General features: G+C 39.6%; 2 protein-coding genes, 1 long non-coding RNA gene and 1 pseudogene across 3 annotated transcripts in view; 2 read left to right on the forward strand and 2 right to left on the reverse strand.

Moving 5' to 3' along the window:
* Positions 1 to 20,595, reverse strand: part of zgc:162780 (uncharacterized protein LOC555377 homolog) — an 84,643-nt gene that overhangs the window by 55,451 nt on the left and 8,597 nt on the right. The gene's annotated exons all lie outside the window — the stretch shown is intronic.
* On the forward strand, positions 376 to 11,730 carry LOC137891863 (olfactory receptor 4B13-like; annotated as a pseudogene).
* LOC137891864 (olfactory receptor 11H6-like) lies at positions 13,453 to 14,382 on the forward strand. Its single transcript, XM_068736665.1, has one exon. It carries the CDS (start codon positions 13,453 to 13,455, stop codon positions 14,380 to 14,382), a length of 930 nt encoding a protein of 309 aa, XP_068592766.1.
* On the reverse strand, positions 16,849 to 19,290 carry LOC137891881 (uncharacterized). The gene is made up of 3 exons (XR_011105383.1): positions 17,865 to 19,290; positions 17,479 to 17,557; positions 16,849 to 17,136 (listed from the first exon to the last, which is right to left on the reverse strand). It is a non-coding gene; the product is annotated as an uncharacterized lncRNA (long non-coding RNA).

The raw sequence follows: 20,595 nt of genomic DNA on the forward strand, positions 1-20,595 counted from the left end.
TTAACATTTGTAGTTTTGTGTTTTGTTATGTAAGAACAGACCATATTCATTAAGTGGTATTAAGGGAGAATAACTATTCTTGGGGTACTACCACCTTATAAAGTCCATACTAAGCAAAACATATTGAGATCGTAATTCATATACAACAACTTCCTTACTTAGTACTAATAAGCAATAATTCTGAGGTTATTGAGGGAAGACTCTTAGTTAATGGCTTACTGGTTGTATAATAAGGCCATGCAGAATAAGGCATTAATAAGTACTTAATAATGACTAATTAAGAGCCAATATGTTACTAATTTGCATGTTAATAAGCAACTAATTAATGGTGAATAGATGTACCTTAAAATAAAGTGTTACCGTTTAAATGTAACAATGAACTACAGAGTTGCTCTCTTCTCTCTAACTTTAATATCTTACTGTTTCATTGTGCTGGTAAATGTTGCTCTTATTGTGACCATCATCTTGGATAAGAACATGCATGAACCAATGTATATTCTATTGTGCACTTTCTGCATGAATGGACTTTATGGGACAACAGGTTTCTACCCCAGGATTCTGTGGGATCTGCTGTCTCCCGTTCATGTGATCTCTTATTCTGGATGTCTTGTTCAGGCTTTAGTGATGTACTCATTTGTCTGCAGTGATATGTCTATTCTTGCAGTCATGGCATATGACAGATATGTGGCTATATGTCGACCCCTGGAGTACAACTCTATTATGACAAAGCAAAGACTCTTAATGTTAGTGTGTTTCTCCTGGTTAACACCTTTTTGCATTTCTGCAATGAATATTATACTTACATCTAGATTAAAGCTATGCAGCCCATATATTGCCAAACTTTATTGTATGAATTGGATTATTGTTAAACTTGCTTGTTTCCCCGCTGACACTATTGTTAACAACATAGTTGCATACATTACAATAATCATTTACGTATTTCATGGTTTTTGAATAGTTTGGTCCTACGTGTATGTTATCAAAACCTGTGTGAATTCTTTAGAAAACAGAGCCAAGTTCATGCAGACATGTGTGCCACATTTAACCTCCTTGCTCATTTTTCTCGTGACCATACTGTTTGATATCATGCATATAAGATACGGGTCAACAGACTTACCTCAAGCAATTGAAAACTTTATTGCAATAGAATTTCTTGTCATACCTCCAATTATGAATCCTCTAATTTATGGTTTTAAACTGACCAAAATTCGGAACAGAATTCTGGGTGGTATTACTTTTAAAATTAAACTTCATAGATGATAAAGAAACTCCAAGGCCTACAATAATGCATTCTTTATATATAAATTATTGTACTTTGTCACATTATCTGCTTTAACTAATGGGCTAGGTAGTTTTTGGGTTATTGTGAAACTTGCTTGTTTACCAGCTGACACTATTGTTAACAACATATTTGCATACATTACAATAATCATTTACATATTTCATGATTTTTTAATAGTTTGGTCCTACGTGTATGTCATCAAAACTTGTGTGAATTCTTTAGAAAACAGAGCCAAGTTCATGCAGACATGTGTGCCACATTTAACCTCCTTGCTCATTTTTCTTGTGATTATATTGTTTGATGTCTTTAATGTGCGATTTGGTCCAAATCTCCCTCCAACCATTAAAAATGTTATTGCAATAGAACTTTTTATCATACCTCCCATTATGAATCCTCTCGTTTATGGTTTTATACTGACCAAAATTAGGAACAGAATTCTAGGTGGTATTACTTGTAAAATTTAAAGATTAGGAAACTCAAAGGCATGTAATAATGCACTGATATTATTTTTGTAAATTAATTCTTGTACTTTCAAATATGAACTTTGCATATGGCATACTTCTTTTTGCATATTTACATGATCTGCCGTTCACTAATGTTTTAGGTAAGTTTACAGATTTGATCATTTGTGTGCACATCACAGATGATCCTCATAAATGAAATTGTTTGCCTTAAATATCTTTTGTTTTGCATTGAAAGCTTAGTTAGAAGTTAAATTAATGTAAATATAAAACCTGAAACGTGTCATATTTTCAGCATATTTGTTATTGGTTTGCTTTTGAGACTGTACATGCACAAAGGTCAAAAGACAGATAGGCCAAAGTACAAATAATGCTATCTGGGACAAAAAAAGATTTACATGACATGAAGGCCAAAGGCAGAAAAGTAACCTGTACCGTACTTGGGCTGCAGAATAGTTAATAATTCCTGCCGCTGTCAGGCTGCACAACCAGCTGTGCTCACAGTAGACGACACAACACTAACAACACTAAAATGTACCTTGTTTGCACTGTCCACTTTGCTGCTGTGATCCTGTAAATTTCCCCACTGCGGGACTAACAAAGGGTTATCTTATCTTAATAATATGCAAAGTACATTATCTGCTTTTATCTGCTAATGTATATTTTTATATTATTTGTGTGCATATCTTATGATCAGGAAATCAATCTGTTTGCCCTTAATATCTTTGCACTTTTCATAGAATGCATTTTGGATGGTTACTTGCCTGTTTGAAAGTTCTTCAGTGTATCATTTCATCAGTGAAACTCATGTCCAAATGAGCTTTTTAAGCTTTGTTGACTCACTTAAAACCTTCTGGACCCTAGGCTTATTTTTGGACCTCTGCTCGAAAATTGCGTAGCCATACTAAAATGAGTATAATTATGCTATATTTTAATACTTTTGGTGTTATAATAAAATGAACACTTGTGAGATTTGTTCAGATGTGTACATATCAGTATATGTGTTACTGGTTAAGAGTAAATGAAGATGGCACACAGCACAAATTGAACATTTTTATTTTCGCCTAAAAAAGCACTTTCAGGATATTTATTTCTTAGGAGTGATGTAGCTTCAAGGTTTAAACCTCTCCCAGATCATAGCACAATATGTGAACAGTCTTTGTGCATGACTTTGATAAAGTGAAGCAGACAAAAAGTTAAGAGAGGTTTTAGTACAGAGAGGTCAGGCGAGGCCAAGCAAAATTGTCATTTTGGAACCAGCTGTTCCATTGTAATTTTATAGACTATATAACTATATATTTCACTTGTTTTATCACTAACAGTGTTCAATATATCCAAATACAGCAGTCTGGCATCATTTTGAGAGCCTGAATCCTATCTGAGCCTCTTTATGTTTGTATGTATGTAGATTTTCTTGTATGAATTCCAGTTTTTATGTCTCTGTAAGGACCTTATCTCAGCCTATGATTGGTCGATTTCAGTCAATGAACCCTCCTTCGACACGTCAGAGTCCATACGATTGGAGGAAGAACTCATGGGTTTGATTGACAGAATCGTTAGCCAAGGGGTCTGCAACCTTTAGTATCCAAAGGGCCATTTTGCCCTATTTTTCACCAAATAAAATTTGTCTGGAGCCGTAAACGCTATTTAATATCACAGCTTATAAAGTTTTATATATAGTTATATTATATATACAAAAACTATAGTTTGTTGTATTTATGAAATTATAGAACAAGAATAAAGACAATTATTGACATTTTATTGCTATTTCACCTGTTATAATAATATCAAACTCTTATAAAGAGGAGAAATCGCTCTTTTTCTCTCATCTCCAGCGTGATACTTTTCAGCAAATGTGTGTTTGTTTTGGAAGTGTCTTTCAACATTACATTCTTTGTTGTTTGGTAATTTCTCGACACAATTCAAGCATACAGGTAAGCCAGCATCGTTGGCAGTGAAAGCAAATGAATACGCCCATGAATATTTAAACTCTATTTTCCTCCGTGACTTATTTTTTTGAGGATGTATCCATTGATAGTGTAGCCGAGGGTTTATGTTGCGTCAATACTTTATGATAATAATAAAATAATAAACACGGGGCTCCGTAATCTGCACCAAGACAGCAGCAACTTTATTAATTTCTCAAACACTTCACCAGAACCTCTTTTTCTCTTTCCGTCTCATCCTCCGCAATAAAAGCACCAAACACATGCACAGGAACACTGCTTCCTGGACAGCTCTTAACGTGCTCAACATAATAGTTTATGTTACACCGGCACCCACCCGCATGCTCAGTGTACGTGAATAGTCACGTGATATTTGTTTTCAGGCGTTTTAGTGTGGACGGAGATCATTTCGAAAACGATGCTGAAACGCTGTGTGGACGGAGATCGTTGTGTGGATGTAGCCTCAGGGAGCCGCAACAGAGGGGCTGAAGAGCCGCATGCGGCTCCGGAGCCGCGGGTTGCCGACCCCTGCGTTAGCCAGTCAGAATCAAAAAAGTGCCAGAATCGTCAAAAATCTAAAATCCGATTTGCTGAAACTTATAACCCGCCCCCCTTCCCGAGCAGTGACGGAAAGACACAAGGTCTCTCGAGTCAGACAGAGGGGCATCCGGTGAAGACATGGAAGGCCAAACTGAATGGAAATATTTATTTTTTCATTGGCAAACAACAAAAGTAAGGCGCAGTTTATGATCAAATTCGATAATGCGGATTGTGTTGCTGGTCTTGTTTTGCTCATAACTCGGGGATGCGGAATATGAGTCATATGTCTATAATCCTCAGGTTGCTGGCAATCTTTTGAGCTAACGGGTGTTACCATTGAATGAATTAGCAAAGAGTTAGAGGCATAAATGTGGCAAGTGCGTCTGCCTAGGGGGCGCTATATGAATTTTTATATTTGGTATTATATATTGTTAGGGCCCGAGCCACCGACAACGTCGGGCCAGCGAAGGCCCTATTGAAATTGTAAGGATTATTAGGGCCCGAGCCACCGACAACGTCGGGCCAGCGAAGGCCCTATTGAAATTGTAAGGATTATTATTTAGGGCCCGAGGACCGACGAAGTCGGGCGAAGGCCCTATTGTAATTCAAAGAATTATTATTAGGGCCCGAGCAACCGACAACGTCGGGCCAGCGAAGGCCCTATTGAAATTGTAAGGATTATTAGGGCTCGAGCCACCGACAACGTCGGGCCAGCGAAGGCCCTATTGAAATTCTATGGGGTATTATTATTTAGGGCCCGAGCACCGACGAAGTCGGGCAAAGGCCCTATTGTAATTCAAAGAATTATTATTAGGACCCGAGCCACCGACAACGTCGGGCCAGCGAAGGCCCTATTGAAATTGTACTGGTTAGGGCCCGAGCCACCGACAACGTCGGGCCAGCGAAGGCCCTATTGAAATTGTACTGATTATTAGGGCCCGAGCACCGACGAAATCGGGCGAAGGCCCTATTGTAATTCAAATAATTATTATTATTAGGGCCCGAGCACCGACGAAGTCGGGCGAAGGCCCTATTGTAATTCAAAGAATTATTATTAGGGCCCGAGCCACCGACAACGTCGGGCCAGCGAAGGCCCTATTGAAATTCTATGGGGTATTATTATTAGGGCCAGAGCCACCGACAACGTCGGGCCAGCGAAGGCCCTTTTGAAATTCTATGGGGTATTATTATTATTATTAGGGCCCGAGCCACTGACAACGTCGGGCCAGCGAAGGCCCTATTGAAATTCTATGGGGTATTATTATTATTATTATTATTCTGATTTTTATTTTTGTACTTTGGGCGCATATTTGGGATACTTGCCATGCATGAAAACTCACCAAATTTTGCAGACTTGTCAGGCCTAGTGAAAATAGAGGTATGATATAGGTTTCATATATGTGTGAAAAGAAATGTCTCTCTAGCGCCCCCTCAAAGTTGGACCGGCGACGCCCGTCGGCCAGTATGTCCGATTTACTCGAAATTCGACACACATGTCCAGATCCACTAGCTCTACAAAAAAGCCTCTCAGACCCCTAATCTCCGCCTGGAAAAATTTTCCGCCATCTTGAATTTTGTGAAAAACACATTTTTGAGAACTCCTCCTACACACTTGGTCCGATTGCTACCAAATTTTCTGTGGATCATTATTGGATCAGGATCACATGAAGTTATCAAAAGCTTGTTGATATCTTAAAGCGTTTAGAAGATACGGACCAATGAACTTCTTGGGGCGTGGCTTGTTTTTCAATACACATAACTTCTCAACCGTGTATCCTAAAATCACCAAATTTGCAGTATTTGTGCATATTGCATGGTGGAACATACACTGCAATTTTCATTCCATTCAACCCATAGGGGGCGCTACAGTATTTCACTCGATTTCAGTTTTTTGGTGATTTTTCATGTTTTCAGCCTTTGTATTTTAACGAACTCCTCCTAGAGAATTCATGCGATCAACTTCAGATTTGGTCAGGATGCTCTTAAGACCTTTGTGTTGAAAAGTTATCAAAAGCTAGAGTTTTCATCAAAGAACCTTGACGTGGCGGGGTGGCCATTTTGCCTCATTGGCCGGTAAAAAAGAAGTTGTTATAACTCCAAGGTACATTATTCAATCTGCACGAAATTTCTTTTGCATGATGCTACTTCAACTCTTAGCACATTTCAATTGAAAAATGTTCAATAACTCATAGCGCCACCTACTGGCAAAAGGAAATGTCATATTTTATACTTTTATTTACTCCTCCTAGCCAGTTCACCAGATCAGTCTGAAATTTTGTAAAGATAGTCTTAACACGTTGATGATGCACCATCATGAATATTGGGAGTTTTCGTTGAACGCTGTTGCCGCGGCAACGCATCATTCACCATGAAAAAGTAGGCTGGTGGATCAGTGGCTTGCGATGCTCAAAAACTCATGGAACTTTATACATGTGTTATAGGTAATGGGAGGACATATTTTATATGGGTGTTTGGTTTGGCCGTTTTAAATTGCCTCCATAGCGCCCCCTACAATATTTCAAAAGAGCAGCCCCAGCGCTACGTTTGAGGTACCTGTATGAAACTTGGTAGGATTATGCATCTCAGAGAGACTTACAAATAAGTCTCTTGGGACCATGCTCTAAACCGTACCGGAAGTCGGCCATTTTGATTTTTGTGTAATTTTTCAATGGATTTAGGCTCATTTCTAGTCGCTATACTTTAACGAACTCCTCCTAGGCACTTTGTCGGATCCACTTCAAATTGGGTCGGTACAGTCTCAAGACCTTTGTGATTAAAAGTTATCAAAAGCTTTACGTTTGACGGAATGGCTTAGCCATAGCGGGCGGCTACTTTACGTGATTCCCCACCAAAGAAGCTGATGTAACTCAGCCAGACTTGTTCCAAACGCTCCTAAACTTCCCATGCTTGATAACACTCATGGCCTGAGGATGTCTACAAGCTAATTTTCACTAATACTCACAGCGCCACCTGCTGGCCAAAGTAATTCTGCGTTTTTTGACAACTGGCATCCGATTTACATGACTTTTACACAATGTCATCTACAGTTGTTATAGAGCAACATAATACATGTTTGTGCATGCTCTGTAGCACCACACAGCGGATACAGGATGCTGTGGACTATTTGCATTGCATCATTTCCTGCATCACGTGGTCCAAGCAGAAAAAAAGCATCGGACTCCGACGCGCGTTGTCCGACTGTCGCAGACGATCTCGGCTGCATACGTTGGAGTCCCGCCGGCACCCCCGACGTGCGGGAGGAGGCGAGGGCCCGTTCATCGCTGCTTGCAGCTTTAATTATTATTATTATTCTGATTTTTATTTTTGTAATTTGGGCGCATATTTGGGAAACTTGCCATGCATGAAAACTCACCAAATTTTGCAGACTTGTCAGGCCTGGTGAAAATAGAGGTATGATATAGGTTTCATATATGTGTGAAAAGAAATGGCTCTCTAGCGCCCCCTACAAGTCGGACCGGCGACGCCCGTCGGCCAGTATGTCCGATTTACTTAAAATTCGACACATGTCCAGATCCACTAGCTCTAAAAAAAAGCCTCTCAGACCCCTAAGGTCCGCCGACCTAGATTTTCCGCCATCTTGAATTTTGTGAAAAACACATTTTTGAGAACTCCTCCTACACACTTGGTCCAATTGCTACCAAATTTTCTGTGGATCATTATTGGATCAAGATCACATGAAGTTATCAAAAGCTTGTTGATATCTTAAAGCGTTAAGAAGATACGGACCAATGAACTTCTTGGGGCATGGCTTGTATTTCAATACACATAACTTCTCAACCGTGTATCCTAAAATCACCAAATTTGCAGTATTTGTGCATATTACATGGTGGAACATAGCCTGCAATTTTCATTCCATTCAACCCATAGGGGGCGCTACAGTAATTCACTCAATTTCAGTTTTTTGGTGATTTTTCGCGTTTTCAGCCTTTGTATTTTAACGAACTCCTCCTAGAGAATTCATGCGATCGACTTCAAATTTGGTCAGGATGCTCTTAAGACCTTTGTGATGAAAAGTTATCAAAAGCTAGAGTTTTCATCAAAGAACCTTGACGTGGCGGGGCGGCCATTTTGCCTCATTGGCCGGGAAAAAAGAAGTTGTTATAACTCCAAGGTACATTATTCAATCTGCACGAAATTTCTTATGCATGATGCTACTTCAACTCTTAGCACATTTCAATTGAAAAATGTTCAATAACTCATAGTGCTACCTACTGGCAAAAGGAAATGTCATATTTTATACTTTTATTTACTCCTCCTAGCCAGTTAACCAGATCAGTCTGAAATTTTGTAAAGATAGTCTTAACACGTTGATGATGCACCATCATGAATATTGGGAGTTTTCGTTGAACGCTGTTGCCGCGGCAACGCATCATTCGCCATGAAAAAGTAGGCTGGTGGATCAGTGGCTTGCGATGCTCAAAAACTCATGGAACTTTATACATGTGTTATTGGTAATGGGAGGACATATTTTATCTGGGTGTTTGGCTTGGCCGTTTGAAATTGCCTCCATAGCGCCCCCTACAATATTTCAAAAGAGCAGCCCCAGCGCTACGTTTGAGGTACCTGTATGAAACTTGGTAGGATTATGTATCTCAGAGAGACTTACAAATAAGTCTCTTGGGACTTCAATGGATTTAGGCTCATTTCTATTCGCTATACTTTAACGAACTCCTCCTAGGTACTTTGTCGGATCCACTTCAAATTTGGTCGGTACAGTCTCAAGACCTTTGTGATTAAAAGTTATCAAAAGCTTTACGTTTGACAGAATGGCTTAGCCGTAGCGGGCGGCTACTTTACGTGACTCCCCATGAAAAAAGCTGATGTAACTCAGCCGGACTTGTTCCAAACACTCCTAAACTTCCCATGCTTGATAACACTCATGGCCTGAGGATGTCTACAAGCTAATTTTCACTAATACTCACAGCGCCACCTGCTGGCCAAAGTAATTCTGCGTTTTTTGACAACTGGCATCCGATTTACATGACTTTTACACAATGTTGTCTACAGTTGTTATAGAGCAACATAAAACATGTTTTTGCTTGCTCTGTAGCACCACACAGCGGATACAGGATGCTGTGGACTATTTGCATAGCATCATTTCCTGCGTCACGCGGTCCAAGCAGAAAAAAAATCAAAGGACTCCGACGCGCGTTGTCCGACTGTCGCAGACGGTCTCGGCTGCATACGTTGGAGTCCCGCCAGCACCCCCGACGTGTGGGAGGAGGCGAGGGCCCGTTCATCGCTGCTTGCAGCTTTAATTTTGATTGAGTTGTGTTTGGAGTGTGTACAAACAGCTGAGATGACTTTGTAGCCTAGGCTGCAAAGCAGTTTAAGCAAGTACGCAACATTATATTTTTACTGATGAGTTTACTTGTTTGGCATTTTGCAAGGGTGTACTTTTGGATGAATGCGCGAGCCCCCCACCAGACGTATCCAGTTTTTGCTTTCCAAACATCTGATTTTGCACATATTTAGATCAGAGAAGTCTTTTTGTTCTGGCGTGCCCACAAACCCCTTTAATAATTTCAGTGTTTGGACCGCTGTGTTCATAGAATCCTGCTTACGGCCATGGTTGCCAGTAGGTGGTGCTATGACTATAAGTTAATATTGGCATGCAGAAGCCTGCAAGGCATGACTTTTATCAAGCATGTCCAGTTTGGGACAGTTTTGACAAAGTACAGTCAAGTTACAACAGCTCGATGGATGATAGCGAACCATGTGAAATGTAAAACGCCATTCCATGAAACCTCAAGCTTTTGATAACTTTTAAATCACTAAGGTCTTTGGATTGTAGTGGCCAAATTTGAAGTTGATCTGATAAGTTTCCTAGGACGAATTTGTTGAAGTACAGTGCCTGGAAATGGCAAAAGAAACATGAGAAATTCACACAAAATTAAAAATGGCCGACTTCAGGTTGGTCTTGGAGCATGGACCCATGTTACTTTCTTTTAAGTCGACATGTGATACATGTACTTAACAAATTTGGTATGACGTACAGCGACGGCTGCATCGACGAATTTGGTAAGGGGCACTATCGAGCCGACTTGCCACTCTGAAGCAATGAAATCATATCCGATAACAAAATTTAGGTTTTTAAATGTGTGTGCCAAGTGTTTTTCTTTTTTGAGGATTTTTTGCCCCTCAAAAACACCTTTGTTTATCATGGCGAAGAATGCGTCGCCTAGGCAACACCGTTCCACGAAACAACAAACCTTTGATAAGTTTTCATCACAAAGGTCTTTACATTGTACTAACAAAATTTGAAGTTCACCCGATTAATTCCCTAAGAGGAGTTCGTTAAAGTACAGCACCTGGAAATGGCAAAAAAAACAATTGACACAAAATTAAAAATGGCACACTTTTGGTTGGGTTTAAAGCATGGCCCCAATAGACTTTTTTTTAAAGTCTACATGTGATACACATGCCGACAAAATATTGTACTATGTGAAACATATTGCAAGGGCTGCTTCGTCGAAATTTAGTTGGGGGCGCTATGGAGCCCCTTTGCCACTCCCAAGCATCACAACATCAGTTAACTACATTATCATCTTCAAATGTGTGTGCCAAGTTTGGTTATGTTTTGGGTCAAAAGCTGGTGGGCTGGCATTATGAACATCTTACATTTGTGGAGAAGAAATCTGAAGACGATCTGATTAACCTACAAGGAGTAGCAAGCCAAAAATATACACTATATAACTTCCCTTTACCAGTAGGGGGCGCTATGTACTTTTATGGCATATTTACATGATCTGCTTTTAGCTAATGGTTCTAAACCTGAAACTTTTCATTGCATTTTTAGCACACTTGTCAGTGGCTTTGCTTTCGAGACTGTACATGTACAAAGGGCAAAAGACAGATTACGCCAAAGTAGAAAGAATGACTGAATAGATTATAGTATTCAGCATTTTAAACACAATACAGGTAAACTTGTTTTATGGACCAAAGAAAAATTATAAGAATAAGAAGGCCATAGGCAGAGAAAAGACCTGTACCTTTTTTGGACTGCATGATAAAATGAGGTGTACAATGTACATTTGTTGTCTAAATTTTGAAAGTTAACTCCATGTTTCAGCTGAGAAGCAGACAGATCTTGAGACTTTAGTCTAGAATCTTCTCTCACTGACATTAATCACACTAAGGAAAAAGAGGAAGAAATTTCACTGCATCTATGCTTTCCAAAATTGGCGTTTAAGTTATTGCCTTGAGTGGACATCATTTAATTAGCCACTCTGACTGTTTCCTGACCTGATCCGACCTTAATAACAGAGATTGCCTTTACCTAAACATTCAGAGGTCGTGCTGATGTGTGCATATACATGCTGAGGCAGGTAACTCACAAATTTCACTTTATTTTTGTCTTTATTTGTATTTATTTGGTGTTGTAGAGAAAATCACATCCCACGGCCGACCAACCAGCGAGACCTACTGGACCAAATGCCACCAAACTGAGGAGAGGGAGGAGAGCCGAGATGGAAGCTAAGCTAACCCAGCAAGGACCTGAGGCTATTCCACTACCCAGCCTACTGCTGGCTGTCTGATGTTCGATTGCAAAGAAATAAGATGAATGAAAGCAGCGAGAGGTCAGTGTCTGTGCTCCATCGTTCATCGGATCAAGCTGCACTTGACGGGCGGACAGCAGGACAAAGCGCAGGACTTCCTGAGAAGGCAGCTGAAGAACTTCAACCAGCCAAAGACAATTGTAGGTGACTATTGGCAACTTAAAATCAGTCACAGAGAGGCTGAGTAGGGGAGACTAACATGCGGACGCGCTGGCAGTAAATGATTTACAGATCCAGTGGTTGAGTTTTGTGGTTTTATTTGTAGACAATAAATAAACTTTTGTGCTGGAAAAAATGTTCAAAATACTTTCTCCTTGGTGTACAAAGGTAATCGACAGTGATCCACAGTGTCAAACAATGATAACAGTGATAATAGTAGTGTAAATGGTGTAAACAGCGGTCAGCAAAAAAAAAGACTCCCTCTCTAACCCACTCTCCTTCCATTCATCCAACTAAACTACGGAACAGCATGTATCCCCATTGCTATCCCCAACACCACGTGATTCAATTACCGGAAGTGACAAAAAAGGGTGTACAAAATGGCACAGGCCATACCTGGCTCCTACAACAATAATGGTGCACTTCTACACTGCCATCATTGAGTCCATGCTCACCTCCGCCTTCAACATCTGGTACGCTGCAGCCACTGTCAAGGACAAGGTCAGAGTGCAGCGTATCATTCGCTCTGCTAAGAATGTGATTGGCTGCAATCTGCTGTCCCTCCACGACTTGTTTGCCTCCAGGACCATGAGGCGGGCAATAAAGATTGTGGCCGACCCCTCTCACCCTGCACACACACTCTTTGAGTCCCTTCCCTCTGGTAAGAGGCTGCGGTTCATCAGGACCAAGACCTCACGCCACAAAAACAGTTTCTTCCCTTCTGCAGTTGGGCTCATAAACAAAGCCTGGGACCCTCACTGACTCGGACTCTTACATCCCCAGGACAATTACTTACAGTTACACACCCTTGTACAACTCTACTCTTTAAATATACACTTGACACTTTAATAACATACTCATTTTAACATACTCTTTATTTGTTTGTTTGTTAATCATATTTTCTTGTAAATTTTCATATTTTCAAATTTTCAAATGTTTATGATCACGCAACAATCACTCAGCCAAATTCCTTGTATGTGTAACGTACTTGGCAATAAACCGTTTCTGATTCTGATTCAGTTTCTAATTTAACAAATAATTTATAATCAGCAAAATTATAGGCAAGCTTTTCTACACTTCTTAAATCCTCACTTTGTTAGATGTTGGCTGAAAACCAATGTACTTTCTGTTCATTATTCCCTTCATTAAATGTATTTATTTTGACTACTATTATGTTCATAGTAAAAATGTTTGGAAATGATGTCCGCCACCTCAACTTCCTAGTAACATAAATAATTATGAACATTTGAATTAAAATATTTTTTTAGTTTTTATGTATTTCATGCATTGTTCACCTCATACAGTAGATTGCAGTGCACTAAAAACAAGTTTGCTCATTCTAAAAGTTGATTGGTCGGTTTGAATTCCCAGCTCATGCATTGCTATCGTCAGAAGATATTAATAACAGTGAGATGAGGAAACAGGCACTGTGTTAAGGTGGAGGAAGACAACACAGGGAAAAAATACAATGTTTTCTAACCACGATGGATAATGTCTCTCGAGTAACATCATTTGTTCTTTCAGGTTTAAATGTAACAATGAACTACAGAGTTGCTCTCTTCTCTCTAACTTTAATATCTTACTGTTTTGTTGTGCTGGTAAATGTTGCTCTTATTGTGACCATCATCTTGGATAAGAACATGCATGAACCAATGTATATTCTATTGTGCACTTTCTGCATGAATGGACTTTATGGGACAACAGGTTTCTACCCCAAGATGCTGTGGGATCTGCTGTCTCCCGTTCATGTGATCTCTTATTCTGGATGTCTTGTTCAGGCTTTAGTGATGTACTCATTTGTCTGCAGTGATATGTCTATTCTTGCAGTCATGGCATATGACAGATATGTGGCTATATGTCGACCCCTGGAGTACAACTCTATTATGACAAAGCCAAGACTCTTACTGTTAGTGTGTTTCTCCTTGTTAACACCTTTTTGCATTTCTGCAATGAATATTATTCTTACATCTAGATTAAAGCTATGCAGCCCATATATTGACAGAATTTATTGTGTGAATTGGATTATCGTTAAACTTGCTTGTTTCCCCGCTGACATTATTGTTAACAACATATTTGCATACATTACAATAATCATTTACACATTTCATGGTTTTTTAATAGTTTGGTCCTACGTGTATGTCATCAAAACTTGTGTGAATTCTTTAGAAAACAGAGCTAAGTTCATGCAGACATGTGTGCCACATTTAACCTCCTTGCTCATTTTTCTCGCAACTATATTTTTTGATGTTTTCAATCTGCGATTTGGTTCAAATCTCCCTCCAACCATTCAAAATGTTATTGCAATAGAACTTCTCATCATACCTCCCATTATGAATCCTCTCGTTTATGGTTTTAAACTGACCATAATTCGGAACAGAATTCTAGGTGGTATTACTTGTAAATTTCAAAGATAAGGAAGCTCAAAGGCATGTAATAATGCACTGATATTATTTTTGTATATGAAGTCTTGTACTTTGAAATATGAACTTTACATATGGCATACTTCTTTTTGCATATTTACATGATCTGCCTTTCGCTAATGGTCTAGGTCAATTTACAGATTTGATTATTTGTGTGCACATCCCAGATCATCCTTCTAAATGAAATTGTTTGCCTTAAATATCTATTGTTTTGCATTGAAAGCTTTTCGGATGTTCACTTACTTGTCTGCCTCATTGCAGTTAGAAGTTAAATGAATGTAAATATAAAACCTAAAACTTGTCATTATGTTTTTAGAATACTTGTCAGTGGTTTGCTTTTGAGACTGTACATGCACAAAGGTCAGAAGACAGACATGCCAAAGAAGAATGTGATAATAGATCATAATATTCAGCCTTTTAAACACAACACAGGTGAACTTTCTATCTGTAACCAAAAAAAGATGTATATGACATGAAGGCCAAAGGCAGAGTAGTAACCTGTACCTTACTTGGACTGCATGATAACATCCACAGTACATTATCTGCTTAGCTAATGGTTAAATGTATGTTTTTTTATTTATTGTGTGCATATCTTATGATCCTTGTACAGGAGAGCAATCTGTTTGCCCTTAATATCTTTGCACTTTTAATTAAATGCATTTTGGATGGTTACTTTCTTAGGTGCATCATTTCATCAGTGAACTCATGATAATAGGAACTTCAAGAAGTACTATCCTGAGCCTTTCACTTAGCACTTATTGTATTCATATTAGTTTGTTGCATTTATTGTAGTCGTATTAGTCTGTTGCACTTATTTTAGTTTGTTTTTGCACTGTACTTTTGCACTGGTTTATGCTCTGCTTCATGCTCTTAGATGCTTGTTTAAATAAGGAGATGCACTTCTGACTTCTGGTGAGTAGTAGTTCTCTTGAATACCTATGTTGAATGCACTTCTTGTAAGTCACTTTGGATAAAAGCGTCTGCTAAATGACTGTAATGTAATGTAAATCTAAGTTGCCTTTTCTTTGTGAAATTTTAAGCTTTGTTGACTCACAAACTAATTTCCCCCTGGGGATGAATAAAGTTTATATCTATCTATCTTAAGGATAGGATAGGATTTTCCATGTTGAAATTTATGTTGATATTTTTAATTTGCATTACTTAATTTCAGCACAAATAAAAGGAGCAATTAATTTTATTGTCTACTTTACAAAACACAAATATAAGCATATGATTATATTACATATTTTATGTAGATTATTTATCATAACTCCCATGCTTTAAAAATCTTTTTCTGTACTTTGAACATTTTTAAAAATGGTTCTGGTACACGCCTTGCCTACATTTGTCAGACCTTGTTAAATTCAACTTTCAGTAATCTCAGAAGGTTTGTGTGACATAATTGTGACACATGTACAACTCAATAATGTTGTCACAACATTGACAGTTGCACCTTTCTCTCACATAAAAATGCAATAATAGAAATATTTTGTCGAAAACTTAATACAACCTTCTTTTGCTAACCACCCAATCTTAAGTAGTTTTCCAGTTCAGTATTTCTAGTTTGGTCTCTTATTTGCAGCAGAGTTGAAGCAAACTACTTGGGAAGGCAACAGCCCCCTTTTCCTCATATTAATGGCAGGCAATGTTGGTGGACAACGATATCATCAAGGATGTCACAAGGTTTAATGTTGCACAATATCAACAGTTACCACACATGATAGCTATACTCTCTGAATCAGCTGATATGGTGTCTTCATCCCCCTCAGTGGTGAAATTCAGCCCAATGTTCTAACTGGTGCAACTATTGTTGCTGTGCTGTCAGGTGGAAGTGTGAAGTCTGTCCCTTGCACTTCCTTTTCAATCACCTATATCACCATCCAAGTTTTTAAAAAGGAAAGCTTGGATTGGTTGAGGTCCACAGCAGACTGTTTGCCATGTTTTTAGGCCAAGAACCTGTGACACTATGATCATATAAAATATGACAAAGTGATCAGCTCAAAAAGCAAACAATATTGTGTACAGTATTCTGACAGTAGTCTAACAGCAAGCAAATGTTTGCCAAGATTAGGCTTACTGCGATGGCCTAGGAGGCATCAATCATACACAATTATTTCACCATGATTTAACAGTAACTCACTGTCAGCAGGGACGGCAGTAATTTACTGTTTTTACGGCGCACTACCGTAATTAACTTTTACGGTATCTTACTGTATACTGGATTACAGTATGTTATAGTAGGACAACTGGGTTTTACCGTGATTTTACGATATGCCAGAATGTTACCATTTATTTGCAAAGGGTAATACAACCCAATACTTTTGCATTTAATTCCCAATAAATAAAATAACAACAATAGAATGAATGAATAACATTCAATACATAATTGTTGCAGTTTATTACATGTTCTCAAATAATAAAGGGACATTTGTACATCACAAAACTCAGTGTACTGCATGTTTAAAAGAAAAGTAAAAAACTAATAAAATCGTTAATGACCAGCTTAAGTGAACAGTGTCACACTGAATTAAAATAGCATCAACAGTGTAACACTGAATTAAAATACCATTAAGAACAGTGTAATATAACTGCATCACAGTCTAGCTTGTTAACAAGTCTTATACACATTTATAGTTAATTTTAACTGCAAGAATTCACACATGAATGAAAACAATAGAGAGAGAACACCTTGAAAGAGGACTTGACTGCAGCGTATGGCTGGTATCCTCAATCTCTGATGACGAGTGACTGTAAAACAAACAAAATTAAAAAAATTGAAACGCAATGTTCTGAACCTCTGGAAAGTTCTATGACATCCAGGATAAACACACTTAAAAGAAGCTTTGGTTGTGCAACTGTGAGTTCACATGTCAACATATCAGTGCAAGTCTTTGCAAAACGTTAATACAACAATACCATAGGGTTTAAATAAACAAAACTCTCCTGTGTGATGAGCTGACTACGTTAGGTGAAGAAATGAAGCTAAGACAATGGACCGCAATAGACTAACGTTCAACACTAAAATTAGTTTGATCTGGTGTTAATGTTGCTCCTGGGATAACACACATGTAACGTTACTGTTAGCGTTACCTCAGCTGTTCATCGCCTTGAACACACGTTGGTGATTTCTGGTCCAGTCTCCATTTTGATAATCGTCCCGTTTGCGGTCCTACAGTCGGTTCAATAATAGCACACGTAAACACAAGTTAGTTTACTAATGTTACATCTTAACACTGTAACTGGTGATTAACTGTATTTAAATTAACTTGACTTGCTATGCTGTTAGCTAGCTAACCTTTCTAAGGCTAACTGAGCTTGGGCTAGCTAACGATACAGAGCTAGCTCCGCCAAGATTAGCAACCTAATGTAACAAAACAGACCAAGTGAAACATGATCTGAGATGTTACCAGTTCAATAATCATGAAGACAAAACAATACTAGAGACTTTAAATTTCAGGTGATAAGTGTAACGTTACCTCGGCTCCTCGGTTGATCTCCACATGGTGCTCAGAAGGATGAACTGAAGCTGTTGTGTCCAAAGTCACGTTCAGGAGCAGTCGGTCACGTCTTGTCACTCAAAAAGGACTTTTAAGCAATGAACAGTTTGAATTATAAAAATATTCTATCGTCATTACAGATACATTAACCTACAATAGACAGTACGATGTAGATGGATTGTGATTCACTGAACTTGTATAGAGAAGTGTGTATCCACCTCTTCACAAAAAATAATGTATTATGCTGTTAAATTACGATAGTCTGCTGTCATTGTTAATTGACGGCATTAACTGTTAATTTACAGTATTAACTGTTCATTTACATGTGAGGGATTAACATTTAACTGTATGTTACGGTTAGCTAAATATGTCTTACCTGTTTGAAATACATTTTTGTTTGTCATCTTCACTTGCTGCCATGTGCATTTTGTCTCTGTCAAATTATTGATACAAAACATATAGGCCAAATATATAATCTATATGGAACCCAATTCCAGCACACAGGAGACCAGAAAGAGTAGGTATTGACTTTTAATGCCAAACTCAGTAAAGCATTCTCGTCGGAGTTGTCCATCTTAGCCTCCTCCTCAGCATCATTGGGTGAGTCATCCTTGCCTTCCTCGCTGTCGAAGCAATGGAGGTAAGACAGGAAAGAGCTTCCAGGATGGCGCCCCATTGGGTGTGGAGGTCTTGGATGGCTGGTCAGAATTGCGGCAGTGGAACTCCCTGATGAGTCGGGCGTCCAGGATGTGTCGAGCCGAAACCCAGGACCTCTCTTCTGGGCCACACCCTTCACAGTCAACCAACTATTACAGACCTCTTCTATGGCGGCGGGAACGTAGCAGGCCGCAAACCATGTAGGCAGGACGTCCATCATTGAACCGGGGTGGTAGTGGAGGCGGAGTAGAAGGAACCAGTGTTATTTGTTGAACCGTCTTGAACTTGGAGACATGGAATATCGGAGGGATCCGCATGGACCGGGGCAGCTTGAGCCTCACTGCTGCTATGTTGACAACCTGTTGGATCAAACACGGTCCAACTCATTGTACTCTACCCGCAAGGGTAGGTCCTGGGTCAACAGCCACACCTTGATAGGAGATGGCTTTGGTCTGCTGAGCAGTGGAGGATTAAGGCCTGGACGGGCAGAAAACCTCCTTCTCTAGGGCTGGAAACAGTGGTGGCTGGAACCCATAAGCAGACTGGAACAGGGACAACCCTGTGGCTGGTCAGGGTGTTGTGGCCGTATTTGACTTGCAGCAGCTTCTGTTTTGCTGGGCCTGGTGTGATGGCTTGTGATGGTTACATACAGGGCAGGAGTTGACAAACTCTCTAGTGTCCTCTAGGAATTCCCACCCTAGAGGACCTCCCTGTTGCGCTGGAAAAGGCGTCAGGCTTGACGTGAGTTCGGTCTTTTGGTGTACTGGATATATAAAAAAACATGTGTGATCTGTTCCCTTGAGCCAGTGACACTATTCCTCCAACACCAGCTTGACAACCAACAATTCCTAGTTCCTACCCAGGTAGCCAAAATGACCTGGCCCAGATCCGGCTTAAGCTCGGCACGCCGGAAGAACCGCGTCGAGCCGGGTCCGGTTGCCGAATCGGCTAAGACTCGAGATGAATGACGCCCCAGAATCGGGCCGAATACACCGGCCCGATTCCGGGGGCCGACACTGCCGTCACTGGGCCATAATCTAAAATTACCGGGGCCAGCATCGGCCCGAACTCGGTGCACCAGAAGAATAAATTTGTTGGGCCGGGTCCGGTTGCCGACTTGGCTGAGACTCAGGATGAATGACGCCCCAGAATCGGGTTCAATATGTATATGCGTCCTGGGAACAACATGAACTAGGTCACTTCTACATGAGACAAACACATCTCCCATCAGCCAAGCAAACAAATAACAAAATATCATAAATCATACTCGATATGACTGTGACAGACCGGAGAAAACAGCTGCTACACTCCGTTAGCAACGTGCTACCTACGAACATGCAGCATGAAAAAGCATGTCCGCCTGACGGAGATTACGGACATAGTTTCCATTTCTCTCTCCGGTAAACCATCGCAGAGATATTCAGCTTCGAACACAAAAAGTCACACAGCTTTCATCGAATATTGTACTCACTTTTGGTCGAATCTCAGCGAAAAAATGAAATATCTCCGTACTTCCACTGCATGTATGTCCAGCTGCATGTGCTCCGTGTGAATCCGTTCGATTCGTGTCTCTCCGACACTCCTCGGCTTCTTGGGAGGGTTGGAAGCTCAGCAAATTAGATTTCAGAGATGGGACGTTTTTGAGCTTTATTGGCTAATAGTGCTGTCAATCATCTAGCTTTCAATTCCAGCTCCTACGGTTCGAAGGATGTCTCAATGGTGAAAATCGGAGAAAGGGGGGCTGAGATACAGCCCTGAACAGAGAGAGTGGGCTGAATCTGAAGCAGTATTTGACCTTAAACTAAACAACTAAAAAGGGCTTAGAAAGAGCTTAAAACACTCAAAAAAGGTCCAATCTTCTGTCTTTTGATTCATTGAACATCAGGAGTGATACACAGAAGTGATATAGAGTGTTTTTGAATTTAAAAAATATTTTTTTATTCAAATATTGGGATATTTGATCAGTTTTTTAAATTTTATATGCTCTATATTTTATAAATGTTTCACTGTATCTATGTATAACTGTGTATATAGAGCCTATATCAGTTGTCCC

The sequence above is a fragment of the Cebidichthys violaceus genome, unplaced genomic scaffold (assembly GCF_023349555.1).
Source record: "Cebidichthys violaceus isolate CVI_PGR_0920_01 unplaced genomic scaffold, fCebVio1.0.p SCAF_71, whole genome shotgun sequence".
Classification (NCBI taxonomy): domain Eukaryota; kingdom Metazoa; phylum Chordata; class Actinopteri; order Perciformes; family Stichaeidae; genus Cebidichthys; species Cebidichthys violaceus.